The following is a 20680-nucleotide window of genomic DNA, read 5'->3' on the forward strand; positions in this document are numbered from 1 at the left end:
GACCAGAGGTATGTCAAGTTCTTGTGGTCGTTGAAGATGACAAAGGTAAGCTCCGTCTGAACCTTCTAACCAGGGTCTCCACTCCATCAGTGTAGCCACCAAGGCCAGTAGCTCCCTGTTGCCGATGTCTTAGTTGGCCTCCGCGGGAGTCAGCTTTAAAATGAAATTATTTACCCACTGTTTTAATAGGGTGCCAATAAGTTATGAATAGTTTTTATGTAAAATTAAGTTTTTGCATTTTTTTAATTTTTTTTTGTGTTGTCCAAATGCACCTGAAGGAAATAAACATGTGTATACCAAAACATTTGTAATTGCAACACTTTCTTGCAGGTATCATGAATTTTTTGAGAAGTGATTAGTGAAATTAAAAACATTGCTGTACAGAAATTATGTTCCAACCTACCTTTCATCTATATATCATTTTTCAAAGGGGCAATTGTTGATATTGCATTTATACGCTATTTCAACAACTACCGATTAGGGTTGATATTAATCAATATATTATTGCACTACGGAATGTGAAAATTAAGAATAAAATTTTACATTTCAATAAAAAAAACAAAAACACATTATAACTGACAAACATAAGATAGACTTGGTGTTTTTTGATTTGAATGTATTTTTTATCTTTGGATTGGTTTTCTTTTGTTGAAGGGTTTTGTGACCCTGGTCTGTTAAAGAGCTTTACAACTATAAATTACTTTCTTACCAACTATTATTAAAACAAACATTAAATACTAATGAAGTGAAATGACAGCTTGACCCAAGGATGACACTCGTAATGTGTTCACAAATAAATATATGGTCAGTAAACATTTTAATAATGAGGAATTAAAAGAATCTCTGCTCTATCACCAAATGCCGAGGGAAAAGTGGCTGATTATGTCTGCGGATTGTTTGCAACTGTGGTATTTGTCTAGCTGTAACTTTAAAATCGAGCCTGGACAGTAAAATCTTGTTGAGACCGGAAGAGAGATAACTGAGGAAACATGTCTGAAGCTGAGCTCTACTCTGTCTACAAGGGGGTCTTCATCTCCACACATTTGTACCCTCCAAACAGCCTCAAGTACTGTGAAGATTTTACTTTCCGATCTGATGACATTCTCATCGTTACCTATCCAAAGTCAGGTGAGTTTTAAACCCTTTTTTTCACAACCCGCACACAGTCGGAGAATCTGTCATGTGCGCATACGTTCAAATTTCTCATTACGGTAATGCAGTCTCCGGCATTTATTCTGTATAGAAATTGTCTCTGGTAAGTAAGTATTCTTTTAAATGTAAATTCCTGAAAAATAACATAATGAGTCAATATCTATTTTTTTTTTAAAGGTTATTTTCAAAATAGACATTTTATAACAGCATAAATCGAGATTCATAGGATATATTTTGGTAAGTAATTAAGACCTTTTTATTTGTATAGAGCTTTTCCAGACCAGTGTTACCTTTTCAGCCTTCTGGCGTCTTTACCGTGGTTAAGACCCGCTGGTTTCCGAAACTAAGTTATCAACTTAGCTGGCTCGTTCGTCGGTGGTAACTTTATGTCCGTATAGTTAAGCTGAAGATTGTCACGGAGAGTCTTCAGAGGAACAACAACTTTCTGGCTTCAATGGTTTTTATTTCCAATAGTATTTCTCCGGACAAACGTGCATATGCGGCTTCACTGCTCGCCTCCTCACCAACACAACACAGAGCACGCACACACACCTAGACACGCCCCCAACTACGCAACATCCGCCTGCATAATGAGTAACGCAGGTTGGTAACACTACCCCCACTCTGGATGATAATTAAACCCTTAATATCACTCCAGGACATAATACACATTATAGACAGGACATGTAACATCACACTTGCAAACATTCCCACAATACTCATCCCAACCCCTAGGGTCCCTCAGTGGGCTATTCTAAGTGGGAGAAAACCTGTTATGAGAATGATCGACATCTAGTGTACACGAAATGACTAAACCCATACCATTCACATGTAAATGCAACAAAGTGTCCATAAGAAATATGTGCATTACTCTGGAAATAGGAAACAGTTGCTCAATTTCACTTTTTAACATTCCCGTCAATATAAGGCACAAGGTATTTAGCTTTGGCTATCAAAATAGTCGTATCAAACGTGTACATGCCCTGAAATCCTCAATTACTACACAAAAGGTAATTTAGTCATCCTTTGAGCTCTTTTTTTTCTTTTTAACAATATCAGAACGAAACATTCTCCTTACTCTTATCATCATAAAACTGTGCTAAAGATAACAATATTAATACACATTTTAGCAAACAATGATTGTAAACAATGTAACAGTGCTTTTTTTTTCCTTTCGACCTGAGTAGGGCAGCGATCCGCCTACAACCTATCTCAGGTGATCATCACCCCGCGTTCAGTGACTCAGCCAGTCACCAAAACATGTCTGGAGCTCTGCGCACCCTTTGTGGTCGCCGAGGAAGGGGTGCAGCACGCACCAGTGGGCAGCCGGCTAGTCTCTCTCCCTGATGTTCATCGTTGGCCTCCCCCTGTTGAAACTGGTCAGGGCCGTCCTGAGCCTGGTCCTCACTGGATGAAAAAGGTGGAGAGACGCCTGAGCTCATTGCAGCAGAATGCTCAGCATCAGATGAGGCGTCCCACAAGTCGAGGGGACCGATGTCATCGTCCGAAGCATCCTCGTCTATAGCAGCTGATGGCGTCCTCTCTTGTGTCTGCATGTTGATGTCCTGGAACACCCAGCTGTTGTCGAGTGGAGTTCTAGGGTAGTAGTGCTTGAGCTTGTCGTGATGAAACACTTTGGTTTTGGACCTGGAGCTCTTCTTGATCCGATAGATTAGGTCGTCCAGTTGGCCTAAGACAAAGTAAGGGCCCTCGTAAAAGGGTAGGAACTTCCGGACTTTGTTCTTCACTCTTTTGGTCCCTTTAATCAGGTACCAAACTGTGTCGCCAACCTGGTACTGGACTTGACAAATATTTTTGTCATACTGTCTCTTGGCACGCTCAGATGCTTTCCCTAATGACTCCCGGGCTAGCTGGTGTGAGACCTCGAACCGTTCCCTGAGCTGTTGGACATATTCTGCAGGAGTATTGTCCACACTGTCAGGTGGCAGGCCAACGACGAGGTCGATGGGTTCAGTTATCTCCCGGCCAAAGAGCATCATGTTTGGGGTAAGATTGGTGGAGCTATGCTTGGTTGAACGGTAGGCCATAACTGCATATGGAATCATTATGTCCCAATCCCAGTGACATCGTTCTGCTGTGGTGGCTAGGATCTTCTGTAATGTGGCATTAAAGCATTCCACTTGACCGTCCGACTGAGGATGGAAGGAGGTAGTTTGTGTCTTTTCGATCCCCAACAGCTCGCACATTCCTTGGAAGACGGCTGATTCGAAGTTGGTACCCTGGTCACTGTGAAGAGAGTATGGAGCTCCGTATCTGCATACCCACTCAGAGGCAATCTTCTCTGCCACCGTTGTTGCTTGCTCGTTGGGGACTGGATAAGCTTCCACCCACTTACTGAAATAGTCCTGCACTACCTTATGTATCTCTGTCTCATTCAAAGGCCCCATCAAGTCGACTGCAATTCTCTCCATAGGTGCACTGACTCTTACTGTGCCCATAGCGGCATGAGGGGTTTTCTTGGCCCGGGACTTGGCAGCGCAACTGGTGCAGGTGCGGCACCACAACATAACATCATCCCTCATATTGTACCAATAATATCTGGTTTTAAGGCGTGCTAGTGTTCTCTCTGCTCCAAAGTGGCCATCCACAGGTCCTTCATGCATCTGCTCCATCACTGGTTTGCGGCAAGCATGGGGCAGCAAGATCTGTGAATATTGAACCTTCCCTTCGGTGCAATAAAACTTCCTCAAAAGTACTCCATCCCTCTTATACAGCCTTTTCCATTGCGCCCAGTAAGCTTTTGTAGCGGTGCTGCAGGCTGCTATGTTAGCCCAGGGTGGCCTAACACTTCCTTCTTCTATCCACTCCAACACTGGTGCTATATCTGGATCTGACTTCTGAGCTGTGTTGAGCTGCTCGCAGGTCCAACCTCTGAACAATTCACTTTGAGCTGTCTCACTAACTTTGTGAATTGTTGGGTGAGTGTCTACCCCCCTGCAGCTGCTGACTCCACTGTGCCCTACCCCCATTATCACTGGCCCCAGTTCTGCAACCCTGCTGCCAACCCAGCCTTCAGGCTCCACTACCCCCACTGGCGGTTGCTCTGTGGTACCTGCAATAGCAACCAACTTCTCTATGTCACTAGCTAGGTTGCACTGTACCTCTTTATGCTGATACTGGACAGTGTTGCTGGTAGGGTCTGGTATCGTACATGGACATGAGCTCCGACACGGTTTCCTTGAAAGTGCATCTGCATTTTGGTGTTTTTTCCCTGGCCGGTGGACCACACAGAAGTTGTATTCAGTGAGCTTTTCCAACCAACGAGCTAGCTGACCTGCTGTGGTCGGTGCGGATGGTAAAGGGTCGGCCCAGCAGGTACTGTCTGAAATGGGAAGTGAACCCTACCACTGCTAAGAGTTCTCGTCTCGTTGTGCAGTAATTCTGCTCTGTAGTCGTCAACCTTCTGCTTCCATATGCCAAGACTCTCTCCTCACCACCCTGCACTTGGGACAAGACAGCTCCTATCCCCCAGTCACTGGCATCAGTGTCAACAAACAGTTCACCTTCATCGAGCGGATAGCCCAGAATAGGAGCCAAGGTCAATCGCTGCTTGAGTTCCTCAAATGCCTCTTCACATTCTTCTGTCCATCTGTAGTGAGCATACTTTTTGGTGAGTTCGTGGAGCGGCTGGGCTATTGTTGCTAAGTCTGCCACAAAACGCCGATAGTAGGAGGCCAGACCAACAAACTGCCGGACTTCATGGACATTCCTGGGTACAGGCCAGTCCTTCACTTGTTCTATCTTCTGGGCGTCAGTAGCTACTCCCTTAGCAGAGACCACGTGACCTAAGTAGAGAACTTGCTCCCGAAAAAAACAACATTTGGAAGGTTTAAGCTTTAAGTTTGCTTCCCGCAACCTAGCAAACACCTGGCCTAACCGAGCGCTGTCCCGTCCCAGAACAATTATGTCATCGAGGTAGACAAGGCAGGTCTCCCATTGTAGTCCAACTAAGACACGGTCCATAAGTCTCTGAAACGTGGCGGGCGCATTGCACAGTCCAAATGGCATCACATTCCACTCGAAGAGTCCCTTCCGTGTACAGAATGCAGCAGCTTTGCGGGCCCTTGGGGTCATTTCTACTTGCCAGTACCCTGACGTCAGATCTAGAGTACTAAAGAACTTTGCAGAAGATAGTGTGTCTAGAGTGTCTTGGATGCGGGGCAAAGGGTAGGCATCCTTAATAGTTCGTTCATTCAGGGGTCTGTAATCCACACAGAGCCGATGAGTTTGGTCTTTCTTTCTGACCATCACAACCGGTGCAGCCCAGCTGCTGTTACTGGGCCGGACCACGCCAGCATCCAGGCTTTGTTGTAACTGCTGGTCTGATGAAATTTGTTTGTCCCTGGCCATTCTGCATGGTGGTTGTTTTACAGGTGGTCCAGGAATTGTCAGAATGTCATGCTGGACAATGCTAGTACGGCCGAGATCAGTGGGGCTGGAAGAGAACACATCACTGTGAGACTTCAGCAAGGCCGCCAGATTTTGGGGATCACTTTGGGACAGGTTAGGGCAACTCTCAACATATAGGGCTTGCAGGTGACTCGGTACAAGGACATTATCAGGGTTGCTGAGAGCAAAATCTGTTTGAGCCTCTGGAAAGAGAGACTCCCCGGCGCTCAACACTTGTGCAGACTGGAAGACCCCCGCAACGGCCCCTCTCTTCAAAGTTACAGGTGTGGCACTAGCATTGAAAACGCGAATGGGGACGCTGGTGGACTGCTGTGGCTTCACAACGACCCGGGCCACCAGAACATGGTGCTTCTCAATGAAACCCTGGGTGGGACTTAACATCATGTCTCTACCAATAGCATGGCCCAAACGGGAAGCGCCGGGGACAACGTACTCAAGTCCTGGTTCCAACACAGTCGTACGTGCCACCCTGACAAGATGAGACATGGTTTGTTGACTAAACCCATAGCGGGGAACTGTCTCACCGAAGAGGGTTATCTCTTGGCGGCCATAGTCGAGGAGAGCCTGTGCTTGCTGCAAGAAAGGGTGACCCAGGATGACTTCAGTACTTTGAACCGTATCGACCACGATAAAGTTCACCTGGGTAACTGTGCTTCCTGTCTGCACAGGGATGATAACTTCCCCCAGGACGGGTAGCCCAGCTGGTCCGATACCTTGTAAAATTTGTGCCACAGATGGCTGGAGTGAGGGTCTAAAGTCTAAGGGAATGGAGTTAAAATGATGTAGAGGCAACACGCTTCTACGTGCTCCAGAGTCCAACAGTGCCTGCAGTTCTTGTCCATGTATCCATATTCCCACACACATCTCGCCATCTTCACTCTTTGTCACAAAGATGACTGTGGTTGGATCAAGTGCGGAGCTGAGGCCATCATTAGTGGGACGCCATGGTTGTTGGCGAGGGGAGGGGAAGTTCTTCTGAATGTGTTCCACTCCAGAGCAGTTGTGACATACCACTTCTCCCCTGCTTGTCTTTTTGTACCTGCTTCTGTTAGCCTGCCATGGTATGGAAGTTTTTGGTGCCCTCTGCAGTGTTTCAGCGAGCATCCTTGGTGCCCTCTCAGGCTCCTCATTCATCACCATGCACGCCGGTTCCCGCAGCATTGCAGTTCTGGTCCCTGGTGCCACAGAGCCACGGCCCCCTTGACACATCATTTGTGTGACGGCCCTGGCAGCTCTCCTGGTGGCTTCATACTTGTGTACTATTTCATAAGCTCTCGCCAGGATGCGGGGTCGGTCTTCTAAAAGCCTCTGCACTACCTCAGCATCCGCCAAGGCGTTGGTGAAGATCTCAACACGGATACAGTCTTGCTCTGAATCAGTCCGGTCAGCATAAACAATGGAGACCTTCAAGTATATGTCGTCCCAGAGTGCGTGTAGATGTTCACCTGGCTTACGGACTCTTTGCCTCAATTCAATGCCAATGGCTGCTGCATGTTCCGAGCATGGTCCATAGGCGGCCTCCACCTCCTCCACCATGTGCTTAAAGCTGCAATTGGCAGATCCGGGGTTCTTATGGACATTTGCACCAGCTGCACCAGTCAGACTGTATCGCAGTTGGACGGCCATGGTCTTCTCAGTCCAGTGGTTAGCACAGCTTTCAAACTGATAAAGGAAGTCTTTCCATGAACCCGAACCGTCAAACTGTCCTGGTCGCAGCGTGGGAATTCTCTCTCTCGTTCCACGTTGCTCATCATCGCTGCTGTCTCTGGTGTCCCGGTTAACTACCCTCCGTGTGTAACGGCGACATGGTTTGGAGTGGACCCGTTTCGACTCTTGCTGGTCTGCACTGTACAGTTGCCCATCGCCCATGGGTGTTGAATGAGGCATGTTCCGGTAATAAGGATGAACTGTTGTTGGCCGGGTTGGATATCCAGCTGGGGAACGATGGCACGTTGTGGGAATGGATGTGACTGTAGGTAGGTAGTTGTCAGTAATCACAGTCCATTCAAAGTCATTTTCAATGGAATTCAGGGAAGAAATGTAATTGTAACCATCATCTTCTGGCTGGGCAGGGCTCGGAAACACACTCCTTGCTGCAGAATATTCCGTTAAGAAAGGGTTGGTGTATGCAAAAGTTGGAGGACTGAGCGACATGGCTCCCTGATGCGGTGTGGCTGGAGTGTAACATGTCGGCTCATCACTTGTTAGCCTTCTATCAAAGTTAGCTTGATAGAGGAAAATGTCCGTCATTCATATAATCCCCGTCGTCTTCAACTTCAACATGTTTTATATCCGACAGAAAAGGGTTATTGCTTACTGGTGTCCTCATTTTGAAATATGTCGCTGCAGTGATTTGATTCGCGTCGTCACCGCGGGCCACCATCTTGTCACTATATCCGCTTAAAAGTTGGTATTTCCTCCTTTCTCTCGGTGAAACTCCGGTCTTCATGTACAAAATTATCCCGGACGAGCCCCCAGTGTTACCTTTCCAGCCTTCTGGCGTCTTTACCGTGGTTAAGACCCGCTGGTTTCCGAAACTAAGTTATCAACTTAGCTGGCTCGTTCGTCGGTGGTAACTTTATGTCCGTATAGTTAAGCTGAAGATTGTCACGGAGAGTCTTCAGAGGAACAACAACTTTCTGGCTTCAATGGTTTTTATTTCCAATAGTATTTCTCCGGACAAACGTGCATATGCGGCTTTACTGCTCGCCTCCTCACCAACACAACACAGAGCATGCACACACACCTAGACACTCCCCCAACTACGCAACATCTGCCTACATAATGAGTAACGCAGGTTGGTAACACCAGGTTCACAAAGCGCTTAAACAATCAAAACAATATTCAATAAAGTATATACTTTAAAGGTCAAGATAAAACTGATAATACAACAGGACTTCTAGAAAATCAATGAAAAGCCTGAACTAATAGAAACTTCTTAAGATGTTTCTTGAAGTAGTCAGTAGACTCCATCAAGCGCAAAGAGAGAGGAAGATCATTCCAAAGCTTAGGAGCAACATTAAGGGCATTTATTGTGAAAGAAAATCTTGAAAGTTTATCCATTTTCATTAGGTCAATTTCTTGACAAAAAGTAGATTTATTTAAGTGTGATTTTTGAGGCTCTTCCGGCATAAGGCATAGTCGTAAAAAGCAGAGTTTGCGTGCACGACAGATTTCGTCGACTAAGATCGCGTTTTTTTGGCAGAAATGATGAATCTGGCAGTACTAGTCATGTGAGTTTACTACTTCGACGAGGAAATGTGAGCTTTAACAGGCCTTAATATGCGGTACTTCATCGAAGTACTACTTTAGTGATCGCTAAATACAATCAAATCTCATTAATTAATCGATTAGCTTCAAACAAATGGCTCGTTAATGTTAATCTCACATCTCGAAATCTATTTTTCTCTGTCCCACCAAACTTGTATTTATGATTCCTTTAGTAATAGCGATATGTGCAAAATACTAGTTAATTATAGATACATCCGATGTTCGTCACGTGTTTACTGCATTACATGTTTTAAATCATTGTTGCTCTGACACTTTATGGTGAAGCGTCTCTCAGACCGCTTTCTAGTTGTTTTGTTCTTATGACGTAACCGTAGTGTATCCTGGATACTGTAGGCTGCAGGGATCCTGTACTGGTCATTCGTGAATAATGCTGACGTAATGGAAGACCCGCCTTTTGTTGCTTCTCATTGGTTGCGTGGTGCCTTCCGTGATTGGCTGGATTTACGCAAAAGAACTAAAGTTCATTTTCATTAATAAATAAACAGAGTGTGGTGTGAGCATGGCTTTAAAACGTTACTTTCAACGTTAAATAAAACACAAATGCTACATAAATATGTACTGAATTATTTGTATTTCTAACCGTAAACATCGATTGGATCTTCTTTAAATGTCATATTTTCGTGTTTGATTAGTTTATGTTGTCGTTATCTCCTCGTAATGTGTATTGTAACGCTTCCGAAAAAAATGTTGGGAAACTTAATTCCAACAGAGGACGCTGTTACATCACAATTGATTTTAAACATTCTCAGAGCTGGCGCTTATTCTAGAAAGGCGCTATATAAATAGAGATTATTATTATTATTATTATTATTATTATTATATCAGCTCAACAGTCAGGAGATGTCACGTGGGTTTGCGTTGATAAAATAAGTAAAAATAACTTGAACAAGGTAACAGAGGATATTACATATCTGTATCTGGTTGTTATTCATCATATTGAAATTCTTTGCATGAAAGCATTAATAGCCATTAAAATAGTTCAGATCTTAAATGTCTCTTGTTCAGGGACAACATGGATGCAGGAGATTGTTCCTCTCATCATGAGTGGAGGAGATCCAGCATCGGTTGAGTCTCTTCCAAACTGGGAACGTGTCCCCTGGATAGAGTTGAAAGGTTCCAATCTACTAAACTTGGAGGAAAGGCCGTCTCCTCGGATCATGGCAACGCATTTCCACAACTACATGATGACCAAATCCTTCTTTCAAGTCCGACCAAAGGTAAATGTGACATCAGAGCAGAGTGAGAAAAACAGTCAAGATCAAGATTGAACAGAAGCAGTTCATGTTGTTTCTTTGATATTCCTCAGGTCATCTACGTCATGAGAAATTCCAAAGATGTGTTCACATCCTCCTTTCATTATTGTGGGATGGCATCTTACCTGGTGGATCCAGGGCCCAAGAGTGAATTCCTACAAAAGTTTCTCGATGGTCAAAGTAATTCATTTAAGTATCTCTGTATATTTCCTATCTATGTTTTCTAAATGTCTTTGCTCTTCAGTAATGTTTGGCTCCTGGTTCGATCATGTGAAGGGCTGGCTCCAATACGATGATAAGGAGCGAGTGATGTACATGTCGTATGAAGAAATGAAAATGGTGAGATCTCACACGTTTGCACATGAAGGATGGATCTGTCAAATTAGATTTATAATTTTTTGTTAAATGTTTTTTGTGGTTTCATTATGAATTTTCTATCTTTCTGTGTTACGTATTTTAAGATATTACTTTAACCTTAATGAGCGAAATATGTGTAAATCTCCTGACACACACATGTTTCAAATGTTGAATCTTCCTTTCCAAGATGCAGTAAGTCCCTCATCATGACCATGTTTTGGAGTTTTTACTTTAAAGAGTTCTCTCCTGTCTGAAATCTCTGCGAATGAGAGGTTACGAGTGCATTATGATGTAATAATGGTCTTCACGCTTTGTTTATACAACAATCCCTTGGAGGTTGAGACTTGAGATGATGACACGCGGTTACAATCCTTGATTCTTGACCGATCACAGCAGAGTGGGTGTGATATGTCAATTTTCTAATGTAAATATTTCAATGAAAACAGAGTTTTGTTCAAACAGACACATACTGATACAATAGAGGTACAAGATCAATGTAAGAGACACTTAAATCAACACATTAGTTCCCTTTTAATATATAATCAAAGCAATACATGATAACATTGAATGTGACAATCATATCAAATGGAGGGGCAGCAGAAACTCCTCTCACATGACAATGAGAGTCCTGATGTTTGTGTTACTTTTTTTCAGGACCTGAAGGATTCAGTGACCAGGATGGCTCAGTTTTTAGAAAGATCTCTGGATGCTGATGTGATTAAGAAGATAGCAGATCGATGTTTGTTCCACAACATGAAGCAAAACAAGATGTCGAACTACTCTCTTGTCGACCCGCAATTGATGGACCAGGAAAAGTCTGAATTCCTCAGAAAAGGTGATGCTAATGAATATATATAGTACCTTAGTTAACTTACGACATAATTATTAAGAAATCTTTTTTAAACGGATTGATGGATTCTTAACTCAAGGTGACTTCATTACCTACCATCAAGTTTCTTCTTTCTACAATAGAAATACTTTCTGTGACTTATTCGTACTGTTGATGTGTGTTTCAGGAGTTGTTGGTGACTGGAAGAATCTCCTGACAGCAGAAGAATCTGAACACTTTGATCAGGTTTACAGAGACAAAATGAAAGATGTGCAGTACAACTTTGTGTCGGAATAAAACCAGTTGTTCACTAACCAGATGTTATGATTGTATCATTCCAGGAGTTCCAAGATAATGTTTTATTCTTCTCTTCACTGTATGACTTATAGGTTGACCTAATATGTATGTCATCCAAGCATTAAAACCTCATTCATTTTTGTATAAAGGATAATAATGAACAATCTTTCTTCATTATTTGGAGATTCAACAACCGGTTCTACCTCACTTAACATTTTGTCTTTCCACTCACTAAATATGCAATATAAGTTTATGTGGGATTTAAACCATTTTCAGATGTTCAAGAGTTTCACATCAAATTGAATCTTCTGTCTCTATTCAGCATACATGACACTTTGATGTAGACCATTTTAAGGCACCTCGGGTCAGGTCAGTAGAGTCATTAGTTTTACTGACAGTATTGATGTTTTAACACTTTCATTTTCTGGAGTTTAAGGCAGTGTACTCATTTCCTGCCCAACCTCTCTCCCTGGCTGTCCCAATCCAACGTCCTAGTCCTGTTAACAGTTTCATTGCGGTGTCTTAAGTAAATCGCCAGGGCGAAGTTAGACCCTGGCCCTTCTGAGTGGGGCTAAGAAGAGCTGGCTGTGGAGTGGACACGGTTCTCGGTCACTTTGTGGCAGACCTCTTCAACAGAATGAATAACTTTAAATATTGTTGGCTCTCAGGCCTCTGGGGCTCAGACAGGTACTGCTGGGCGGGGATGCGCTGGTCCACCTGTAGTGGGCAGCTGTGACTCCTCCCGACCCCTGTTGGAGGTGTTGTGGTGACACACACTCACACTTTCGGGGTTGGTGTGGATAGTGGTCAGGAGCATGTGGGTCATTCATTGGTCTCCCTCAGCCAAGTTTCTGGCAGTCAGGGGCTTTAACGACAACCCCAATACTAGTTTGGCTGCTTGAGGTACTGTATTTTTGCACAGAACGAGGTGAACGGTATCCTGATCCTGTGCTTTCTCCTTTTGCTGGGGAATGGCTAGGCCCATTTCACAGAAAGTGTTTCCTGGGAAGCCCTCTTACTACATCACCCCCGCTGCCTGTCCTTTCTTGTCTGAGACTCAAAGAGATTCTGTTATACTAAGTAAGTAAGTAATATTTATTTATATAGCGCTTTTCCAGACCAGGGTCACAAAGCGCTTTAACAATCAAAACAATACTCAAAAAAGTATATACTTTAAAGATCAAGATAATACTGAGAACAACACAGGAATTCCAGAAAATCAAGGAAAAGCCTGTGGACACCATGGACCCGGTGTCCACTAAGCAAGACTGCAACTCCACCAATGCTAACACATAAATGAGGACAGGAAGTCATGAGCTTGGACACTTCCATGTTGCCTGTCCTAAAATCTGAGCCAAAAAAAAAAGGGATCAGCAGCCTGCTGACTGGCCTACTTTTGACCCCGGAAGCATCGGATGCTGAGGAGTGACGTGACCACAGCTTCCAGTCAGTCAAAGAGAAATTGAGATGGGTGCACTACGACCCTTTTGTACTGCAAGCTTGAGGGCGAGTTCCGTTAAGTTGGATCATTCATTACACTCAGGTGTCCACAGACGCATCTCTGGGTTAGACCTATGCCAGCGGGGTCTGGAAGAGACTGGTGTAGAGACATATCAACTGGCTAGAGTTGAAAGCAATTCACAACGTCCTGCTTCAGGCTGCACCGAGCTGGGCTAGCGAGTTCATTAAGCCTTCTCAGAGACAAGGCAGGGCCTCGAGGATAAAGCAATAGAAAGCTGTTAGAGGGCTTCGCACCAAGCGTAGAACCTGAGATTACGAAATAAATAACTCAGGGGTTTTGTTTACAAATAGTAACTACCGGTATGTGATGGTTTATTTGGTGAGAACAGTACACACATTATAGATAAACCCCATTGAGCTGTTGTGGGAGCAGCTTGACTATTGAATATTATTTCAAATAAAAATCATTATTTCTAACCTTGTCAATGTCTTGACTATATTTTCTATTCATTTTACAACTCATGGTGGTAAATAAGTGTGACTTTTCATAGAAAACACAACATTTTCTAGGTGACCCCAAACTTTTGAACGGTAGTGTATATATATATATATATATATATATATATATATATATATATATATATATATATATATATATATATATATATATACACACTTAGTAGATTAGTAAATCACAATGTTGAAGATTGAACATCACACTACCTTGTCTAACACCTGATTTAAAATATAATTTTTGGTAAGTTATTTCCAACACTGCATGTGAAGTTATTGTAAAAACTTTTGATGACAAGAATATTTTTTTTAGATATATAGAAGCAGTTTATTCCAGAGACTTTCAAAGTGAATGAAATCAAACGCTCTTTCAAAATTGACAAAGGTCACATACAGTTTGCTTTGCCACTCTGTGCACTGCTCAATGATGTTAGGTAGAGTGAAAATCTGGTTGATGCAACAATCTCCCTTTCTGAAACCAGCTCTCCAAAGTTGCTTGTCAACACCCTCCGTTATAAGATTGACAACTATCTTTTATAGGAGTGTGCTTGGTATTGTAAAGAGTGTCATCCCTCACCCATTATTACAGTTTTGTAAGGAACCACGCTTTGCGAGTGTGATGATTCCTTCAGGCCAGTCCTCAAGTATTTATTAACATACCAAGGTTGAGAGTGGCACCTGCTAGATCTTGATCTGCTTTGAAGAGTTCTTCACTAAGGCTATCTGATCCAGGAGCGTTTTTGTTCTTCAGTGATTTAATAGCCATTATAATTTCCCTCTTGGTTGGTTGTTCAGTGTTGATGTTCTGAGACGGGTATACTTCTGTGTCTTGGAAGTTTGTTGGTACTGTTGGTGATGGTCTGCTAAGGAACTCACTGAAGTGCTCAGCCAACCTGGCTTCTTGGTGTGGATCTGTTTCCTTGTTTATCTTCTACTGGAAAGTCAGATGCTTCTTTCTATGTGCCACTAATCATCCTGGTTAGGATGTATAAGTTTTTGGAAAAATCTCTGGATGCTGATGTGACTTGAGAAGATAGAAGTGTGTGATCGATGTTTGTTTCACAACATAAAGCATAAAAAAATGTCTTTGACCAAGATGGACAAGAAAAATCTAAATTCTTCAGAAAAGGTGACCAGATGATGAAAAGATTTACTTTGTAAATTGATTGATTGGATTCTGAGTTGTTACATAATCACTTATCATCAAGTTTCCGCTTTCTCTGTTGAAGGGATTGTTGGTTGTAACAGACCGTCTAAAATTACTTAGAGAGGAAGTCACAAACGCATTTACATGGCGGAGTGCTGGTGCGGACTGAGTGACAGCTCCAGAGTGGCAGCATTTATATAATGAAAACAAAACACCCACAAAGCTGATTTTGAAGGAAACCAAAATATCTTTACTTACTATCTAATTCTCAATTAATTAACAAAAGGCTCTCTATAACGGAGGGATAAATGAACAGTTCGTCAGAAAAACACACAACTCAAACATCCGTGATCAGCCAGAGTCAGAATACCCTGCGATCAAAGTTCCAATGTTCTTGTCCAACATAAATCCCCAAAAGGCTGCGATCAGTGTGCACCAACTAACAGAGAAAATGAAAGATGTGCAGTACACAGTTGTTTGGGAATTGTTCCAGGAGTTTTCAAAAAAGTTCCAAGATAATGTTTATTCTTCTCTTCACTGTTTGACTTGAAGGTTGAATTAATCTGTGGTGTCCAAGCATGAATAACTAAAATATTGAACAATCTTTCTTCAATATTTGGAGATTAAACAACCAGTTTTACTTCTAGGGTTGATCACTTAACACTTTGTCTTTACTCTCATCACTAAAGATACAATACAAGTTTGCGTGGGATTTAAACCATTTTAGTTTTTAAAATGCTCTAGGAGTTATTCAGTAAAATAAAATGATCTGGCCCTATACAAGCATAAATTAGATCCTGATATACACTAGTCAATTGCAAGGTTTGGTTGTCGTAGGTGGGTGAAAAAAAACTGGCGCAATTACTGTCGGAATTAGTGAACCACAGATGCAAACAAGTACAGTTTAAAGATCTGGGCCTATGGGGGGGCGCTCTTGTGCAGTGATGGAGTAAGACGTACTTTTTTGAGCTCCGTGTGTTTTGCCAAAAAATAGTTATTTAAAAGAACATACTTTTCATCATACAATGAGGAAATCCTCCACCTCAAACCATTTAATTTCAATACTTGTGTCTCTATTTTACAAGGCGGTCCCTTCGTTCTGAATCAACCTCTAATCTATCCAGCACTCAGCAACAAGCTCTAGCTTTCTCTCTGGTTGTTGCAAAGAGAGTGATCCTGAGTGAATGGAAATCACCATCTCCACCTTCCTTCAAAAAATGGCTCAATGATATGGTTTCTCTCCTGTATCTGGAACAAATTAGATACACAATGTCTAATTTACACTTGAAATTTGTCAAGATCTGGGGACCGTTTCTGGACGCTATCAGGAAATGACAATGAAGCATATGCCACCTATTATTGCTGTTTCTCTAGAGGGAGTTTTGTGAACTCTCTGACCTCCTTGTAAATATTTTTTTTTTCTGCAGCATTGAAAATGTTAATTTATTTTTTTTTCTTTTGTGGTCTGGCACTTGTTTTTTCTTGTTTTGATGTTTCTTATTGTCCTGTTGGTTTTATTTTTTCTGTCTTTACATATATAATATAATTTACTATATATATATATATATTTTTTTTTGTTTGTTTGTTACTCTGTACTGTCTTTTTTGTCTGAAATGAAAATAAAATTTGTAAAAAAAAAAAAAAAGATCTGGGCCTATTAGGTTGATTTTACTGAATAGATCCTTCGGTAACCTCATGTGTTTTGAGGGCATCTCTGAAAGGCAGGTGAGGCACCTCGTGTCAGTTCAGTAGTGTTAGTGACAATAACACTTACATTTGCTTGGAGTTAAAGCGCTACCTCTCTCCCTGGCAGTCCCTCAAATTGTGCGCTTCTATAAGTGCACTGCTTTACAGTACAATGTCGTTAGAACACTATCGCCGACACATCGCCAATTGTAACTGTTGTTTTGTGATAAAATTAGTGTTTTCTCGAAACATTTACGTCGGTATTTGCTCCGAAGACACGTCATTGACGTAGCTTCTGTTTAGCGTCCTTTACGTCACTAAGACGGCGGCCGTTAAGGGTGGAAAGTGTCCATCGATCCATGCTCGATTTTCTTAGTGCACCAATTCAGTGCTCACTGCACACTACATTTTTGCACACAGCTCATTCGGGAGTTCTGCACTCAAATATTAAGTGTAAGTGCAGAAGTGCTTGAAGATTTGGGACACTGTTGTGGCTTAATTTAATGGCCAGGGTGAAGTTAGAACCAAGGCTGAGTCCCAAATTGCGCTCTTCTTTGAGTGCACTGGTTTATAGTACACATTAAGAGAGCACATACTTGCCCAGTGTGCAAATTTTCAACAGATAGTACTGTCTATCGTGTCTAAATATTCGTGAGACATTTACGCCGGTATCAGCACCGAAGACGTGTCATCCTCATCCTCCTGGCTAAATATGCACCTGTATCCATCCATTGTCATCTGCTTATCCGTCCTGGGGGCAGCAGCTTCAACAGGGAGTGGCAAACAAAAGAGAGAGCTTTGCCTTTTGGCTCAGCTCTCTCTTAGGCACAACAGTGCGGTAGAGCTAATGCAAAACCGCCCCTGCTGCACCAATTCGCCGACCAATCTCCAATTCCCGAACACCCTCACACGAGAACAAGACCCCAAGAAACTTTAACTTCCCCACTTGAGGCAAGGGCTCAATCCCAGCCCGGAGAGAACAATCAGTCTTTCTCACGGCCTCAGATTTAGAGGTGCTGATCCTCATCCCAGCCGCTTCACATTCAGATGCAAACCGATCCAGCGAGAGCTGGAGGTCGCAGTGTGATGAAGCCATGAGAAGCAAATCATCAACAAAAAGCAGCTATCGGATCTTCAGGCCACCAAACCGCAAACCTTCCCTGCCAGAGCTGCGCCTCGAAATCCTGTCCATGAAAACCAGAAACAGGATTGGAGACAAAGCCCATCCCTGTCGGAGACCAACTCTCACCGGGAATTCCATTCTGCATCTAAGGATCCGCACACAACTCCTGCTATGGGACTACAGTGATTGGAGGGCCCTCAGTAGAGAGCCTCTCACTCCGTACTCTGAAGTACCTCCCACAACTTTGCCCTGGGGACTCGGTCGTACGCCTTCTCCAAGTCCACAAAGCACAGGTAGAATGGCAAGTCATACTCCCTGGCACCATCGAGTACCGTCGGGAGAGTAAAGAGTTGTTCCATAGTTCCAGGGCCAGGATGGAACCCGCATTGTTCCTCTTCAACCATCGATTGGACCCTCCTTTCAAGGACCTTAGAGTAGACCTTACCAGGAAGGCTGAGGAGTGTGATGCCTCTGTTTAAATAGGGGGACCACAATCCTGCCACTCGTCAGGTACCGACTCCTCTGACAGCTGAACTACACGTTTGGGTTTATCTGGTCGGTCCAGAGGCTTTCCCTGCCATCGGAGCCAACTAACAACCAGATGGTGAAGAACATATCGCCTCAAGTCAGATGATACGATTACAAAATTAGGGCTTAGGGAGCTCTGGTACCGAGTACACTTATGAGCCTCCCTATGTTCGAACATGGTTTGTGATGGACAAGCCATGACAAGCACAGAAGTCCAACAACAAACGGCCATTTGGGTTAGGATGAGGCAAACCGTTCTTCCCAATCACGCTCTCCATCATTTCCCATGTGTGCGTTGAAGATATGGAGCCAGGGCCTTCAGGTTTTAAGCCCCTCTGCTATGGAATCAACTACCGGCTTCAGTCCTGAGGGCAGACACCCTTACTTAAGACTTTACTTTTCGATGAAGCCTATATTTAGGACTGACTCCAGCACTTTTATTTTGTTGCTATTGGCTTCCACTGTTGGGGGAGGAGTTTTAGACAACAAGCTCTTTCTCTCTTTATCTTTTTTTCCTGCATTACATTTATCACCTGTGCAGTTTAAACCCACACTTTTCTTCCCCTTCTCCCGTGTAACTCCACAACCAAGTCAACGGCTCCAGATTTGTCTTTTTAACCCTCTCTACACTCTACTCTTTTCTCTAATCATCTTTTCTACCACCAGCCAGTCACAGCAGGAGGCCGTTAAAATTGAGTCTGGTTCTGCTTGAGTTCAGCCTCTAAAAGTAAGTTTTTCCTCACCACTGTCACACTGTGTATTACTTATTGTTGATGTTCAGAGATCGTTTTTTCTTTACTCCAATAAAGTCTTACTTTAATTGTGAAGTCAAGTCAACTTAATATTCATACAACACTTCGAATGAAATTGAATTAAGAAGAATAGTTCTAAAAAAAAGAAAAGAAAAGGAAGTTGGCCCATTATGTTCTTCATTGGGTGAGAGATGTTTTATACTTTTTGAAACTGGAAAAAATCAGATACTCTCAAAAACTTTTCAGACAAGTTTGAGAAAGTATGGAGCTATTTCTTCAACTTGCTGGAAGAAATTAACTTTACACACATCCCAGACTAGTGTGAATTACTAAAACGGCCAAAACAGGAGTCCGTTCCGGTCGCTCCAACACGCCGTCACTTCTGGTTCTTATACTTCGCTTTGTGGAGAGAAATGGTCAATGCAGTGTGTCACGGGTCTTTTATTCGCCGCTTAAAGTCAAACAAAATACAAGCTTTACGATCGATCGGGAGGACTTTCTTCCGGCAACTCTACAGAGAAACGGTCTCGAGCTGTAGAAACATAGCGATATTTAAGGCAAATTTCCCGCCCCGGGGGTCGTCTTTTCCGGGGCAAATGGTTCTTTCAATTTGCCTGTGTCTCGATCACCCGCAGAGCAAACTTCCTAACTTGCCCTCTTGCAATCTATCATTCAAATGTTCTCGGGTGGGGGCCTTCGTCTTCCAGCCCCCCCCTCCTGGATGTGTCCCGCTTCGTTCTTTGATCCACGACCCAAGGTGTGAAAAGGCAGACAAACAGACGTTTTTAAACAACCGGTGTCATGTCTCCATTTCTGTCTCAAGCTTGTCTTGAAACAGTGTAAATCAGTCTGAGTGAAATATTGATTGTGAATGTGTATTCAAACGTTTAAGCTCTTAGATGAAGCTAGTAATTTATACTTTATATTTTGATTATCTTTTAGCGTTAATTTAACTATGGCGTATACTTTTAGTGTATAATCATTTTTTAATCCAACATTACAAATGCAAATGGAAAGTTGCAAAAATCAAGGAAATTGTTGAGGTCTTGAGTTTTATCTTTTAATTTAATTACAAACTGGTGTTTTTGTTTTGTGATTTTTTTGTGTGTGTGTAATGAACCCTTTAATTTATCATTGAATATTTTTTTTCGTTGATGGCATGATTGACAGCTGGTGATGGAATGATTGAAAGCTGGGCTCATCGTGTTCCTGCGTTTTGAGTGAGGCGGGGAATGGGGGGGGAGACTGGGACTTTAAACGACGTTTTACAGCGTGACACAGCAAGTTTTTTGATGGATGACAACGGTGATCGGAGTGTGTGAACAACCTAATAAAGCATTGGTGATTGTTTTGTCAGCCCGACAGACAAAGTCTGATGAGCAACTCCAGAGCGGAGTTAAAGAGTTTGACAGCGTTGCGCAACTACTTGTGGACATCTCACAGCTGAGAGGATCGCCAACAGCATCTGAAGCCGGTTAGCTGGATAAGCTAACCAACCACCTCCAGGTCCCCTCAATACGGACCCCGCGCCGATCCACCGGACGCTCAGGTAACTTTTTTATTTATTGGCTCTGCGGAGTGAAGCGGCCTCATCGTTTTTGGTCTCAACGCACTGGAGCGACGTTTCAGGCCTGCAACGTTTATTTTTAATACTGATGGGAAAACTGGTCACTATTTTGAGTTTGGACTGCCTTATAAAGTGACATTTTTTGTTTAAATTGATTGTGGGGTTTTGTTTGCCTTTGTCTATAATAAGTAAATGTGTTTTGGTTTAACCATTTGTGAAACTTGTATTATTTAATTATTTGAACTGAAACTAAATTGGCGAATTCGGGGTCCTGCATTCTACTAGGTAGAGCA

The 20680-nt window shown here is 42.8% G+C and overlaps 2 protein-coding genes across 2 annotated transcripts; one reads left to right on the forward strand and one right to left on the reverse strand.

Moving 5' to 3' along the window:
- Positions 1 to 989: 989 nt before the first annotated feature.
- LOC148077803 (sulfotransferase 2B1-like) lies at positions 990 to 11638 on the forward strand. The gene is made up of 6 exons (XM_087794565.1): positions 990 to 1128; positions 9880 to 10091; positions 10181 to 10307; positions 10372 to 10466; positions 11139 to 11319; positions 11501 to 11638. The coding sequence occupies exons 1-6, from the start codon at positions 990 to 992 to the stop codon at positions 11608 to 11610; spliced, it is 864 nt and encodes a 287-aa protein (XP_087650691.1). The 3' UTR covers positions 11611 to 11638.
- LOC148077804 (uncharacterized) lies at positions 2403 to 3218 on the reverse strand. The gene has a single exon (XM_087793102.1). The coding sequence runs from the start codon at positions 3216 to 3218 to the stop codon at positions 2403 to 2405; it is 816 nt and encodes a 271-aa protein (XP_087649228.1).
- Positions 11639 to 20680: the final 9042 nt, after the last annotated feature.

Source organism: Callionymus lyra, chromosome 6 (assembly GCF_982586985.1).
Source record: "Callionymus lyra chromosome 6, fCalLyr1.hap1.1, whole genome shotgun sequence".
Taxonomy (NCBI): domain Eukaryota; kingdom Metazoa; phylum Chordata; class Actinopteri; order Syngnathiformes; family Callionymidae; genus Callionymus; species Callionymus lyra.

Coding starts and splice junctions, on each gene's coding strand:
- LOC148077803 (XM_087794565.1), top strand. CDS start 990: ATGTCTGAAGCTGAGCTCTACTCTGTCTACAAGGGGGTCTTCATCTCC. Junction 1,129..9,879: donor CGTTACCTATCCAAAGTCAG/GTGAGTTTTAAA, acceptor TCTCTTGTTCAG/GGACAACATGGATGCAGGAG. Junction 10,467..11,138: donor CGTATGAAGAAATGAAAATG/GTGAGATCTCAC, acceptor ACTTTTTTTCAG/GACCTGAAGGATTCAGTGAC.
- LOC148077804 (XM_087793102.1), bottom strand. CDS start 3,218: ATGATTCCATATGCAGTTATGGCCTACCGTTCAACCAAGCATAGCTCC.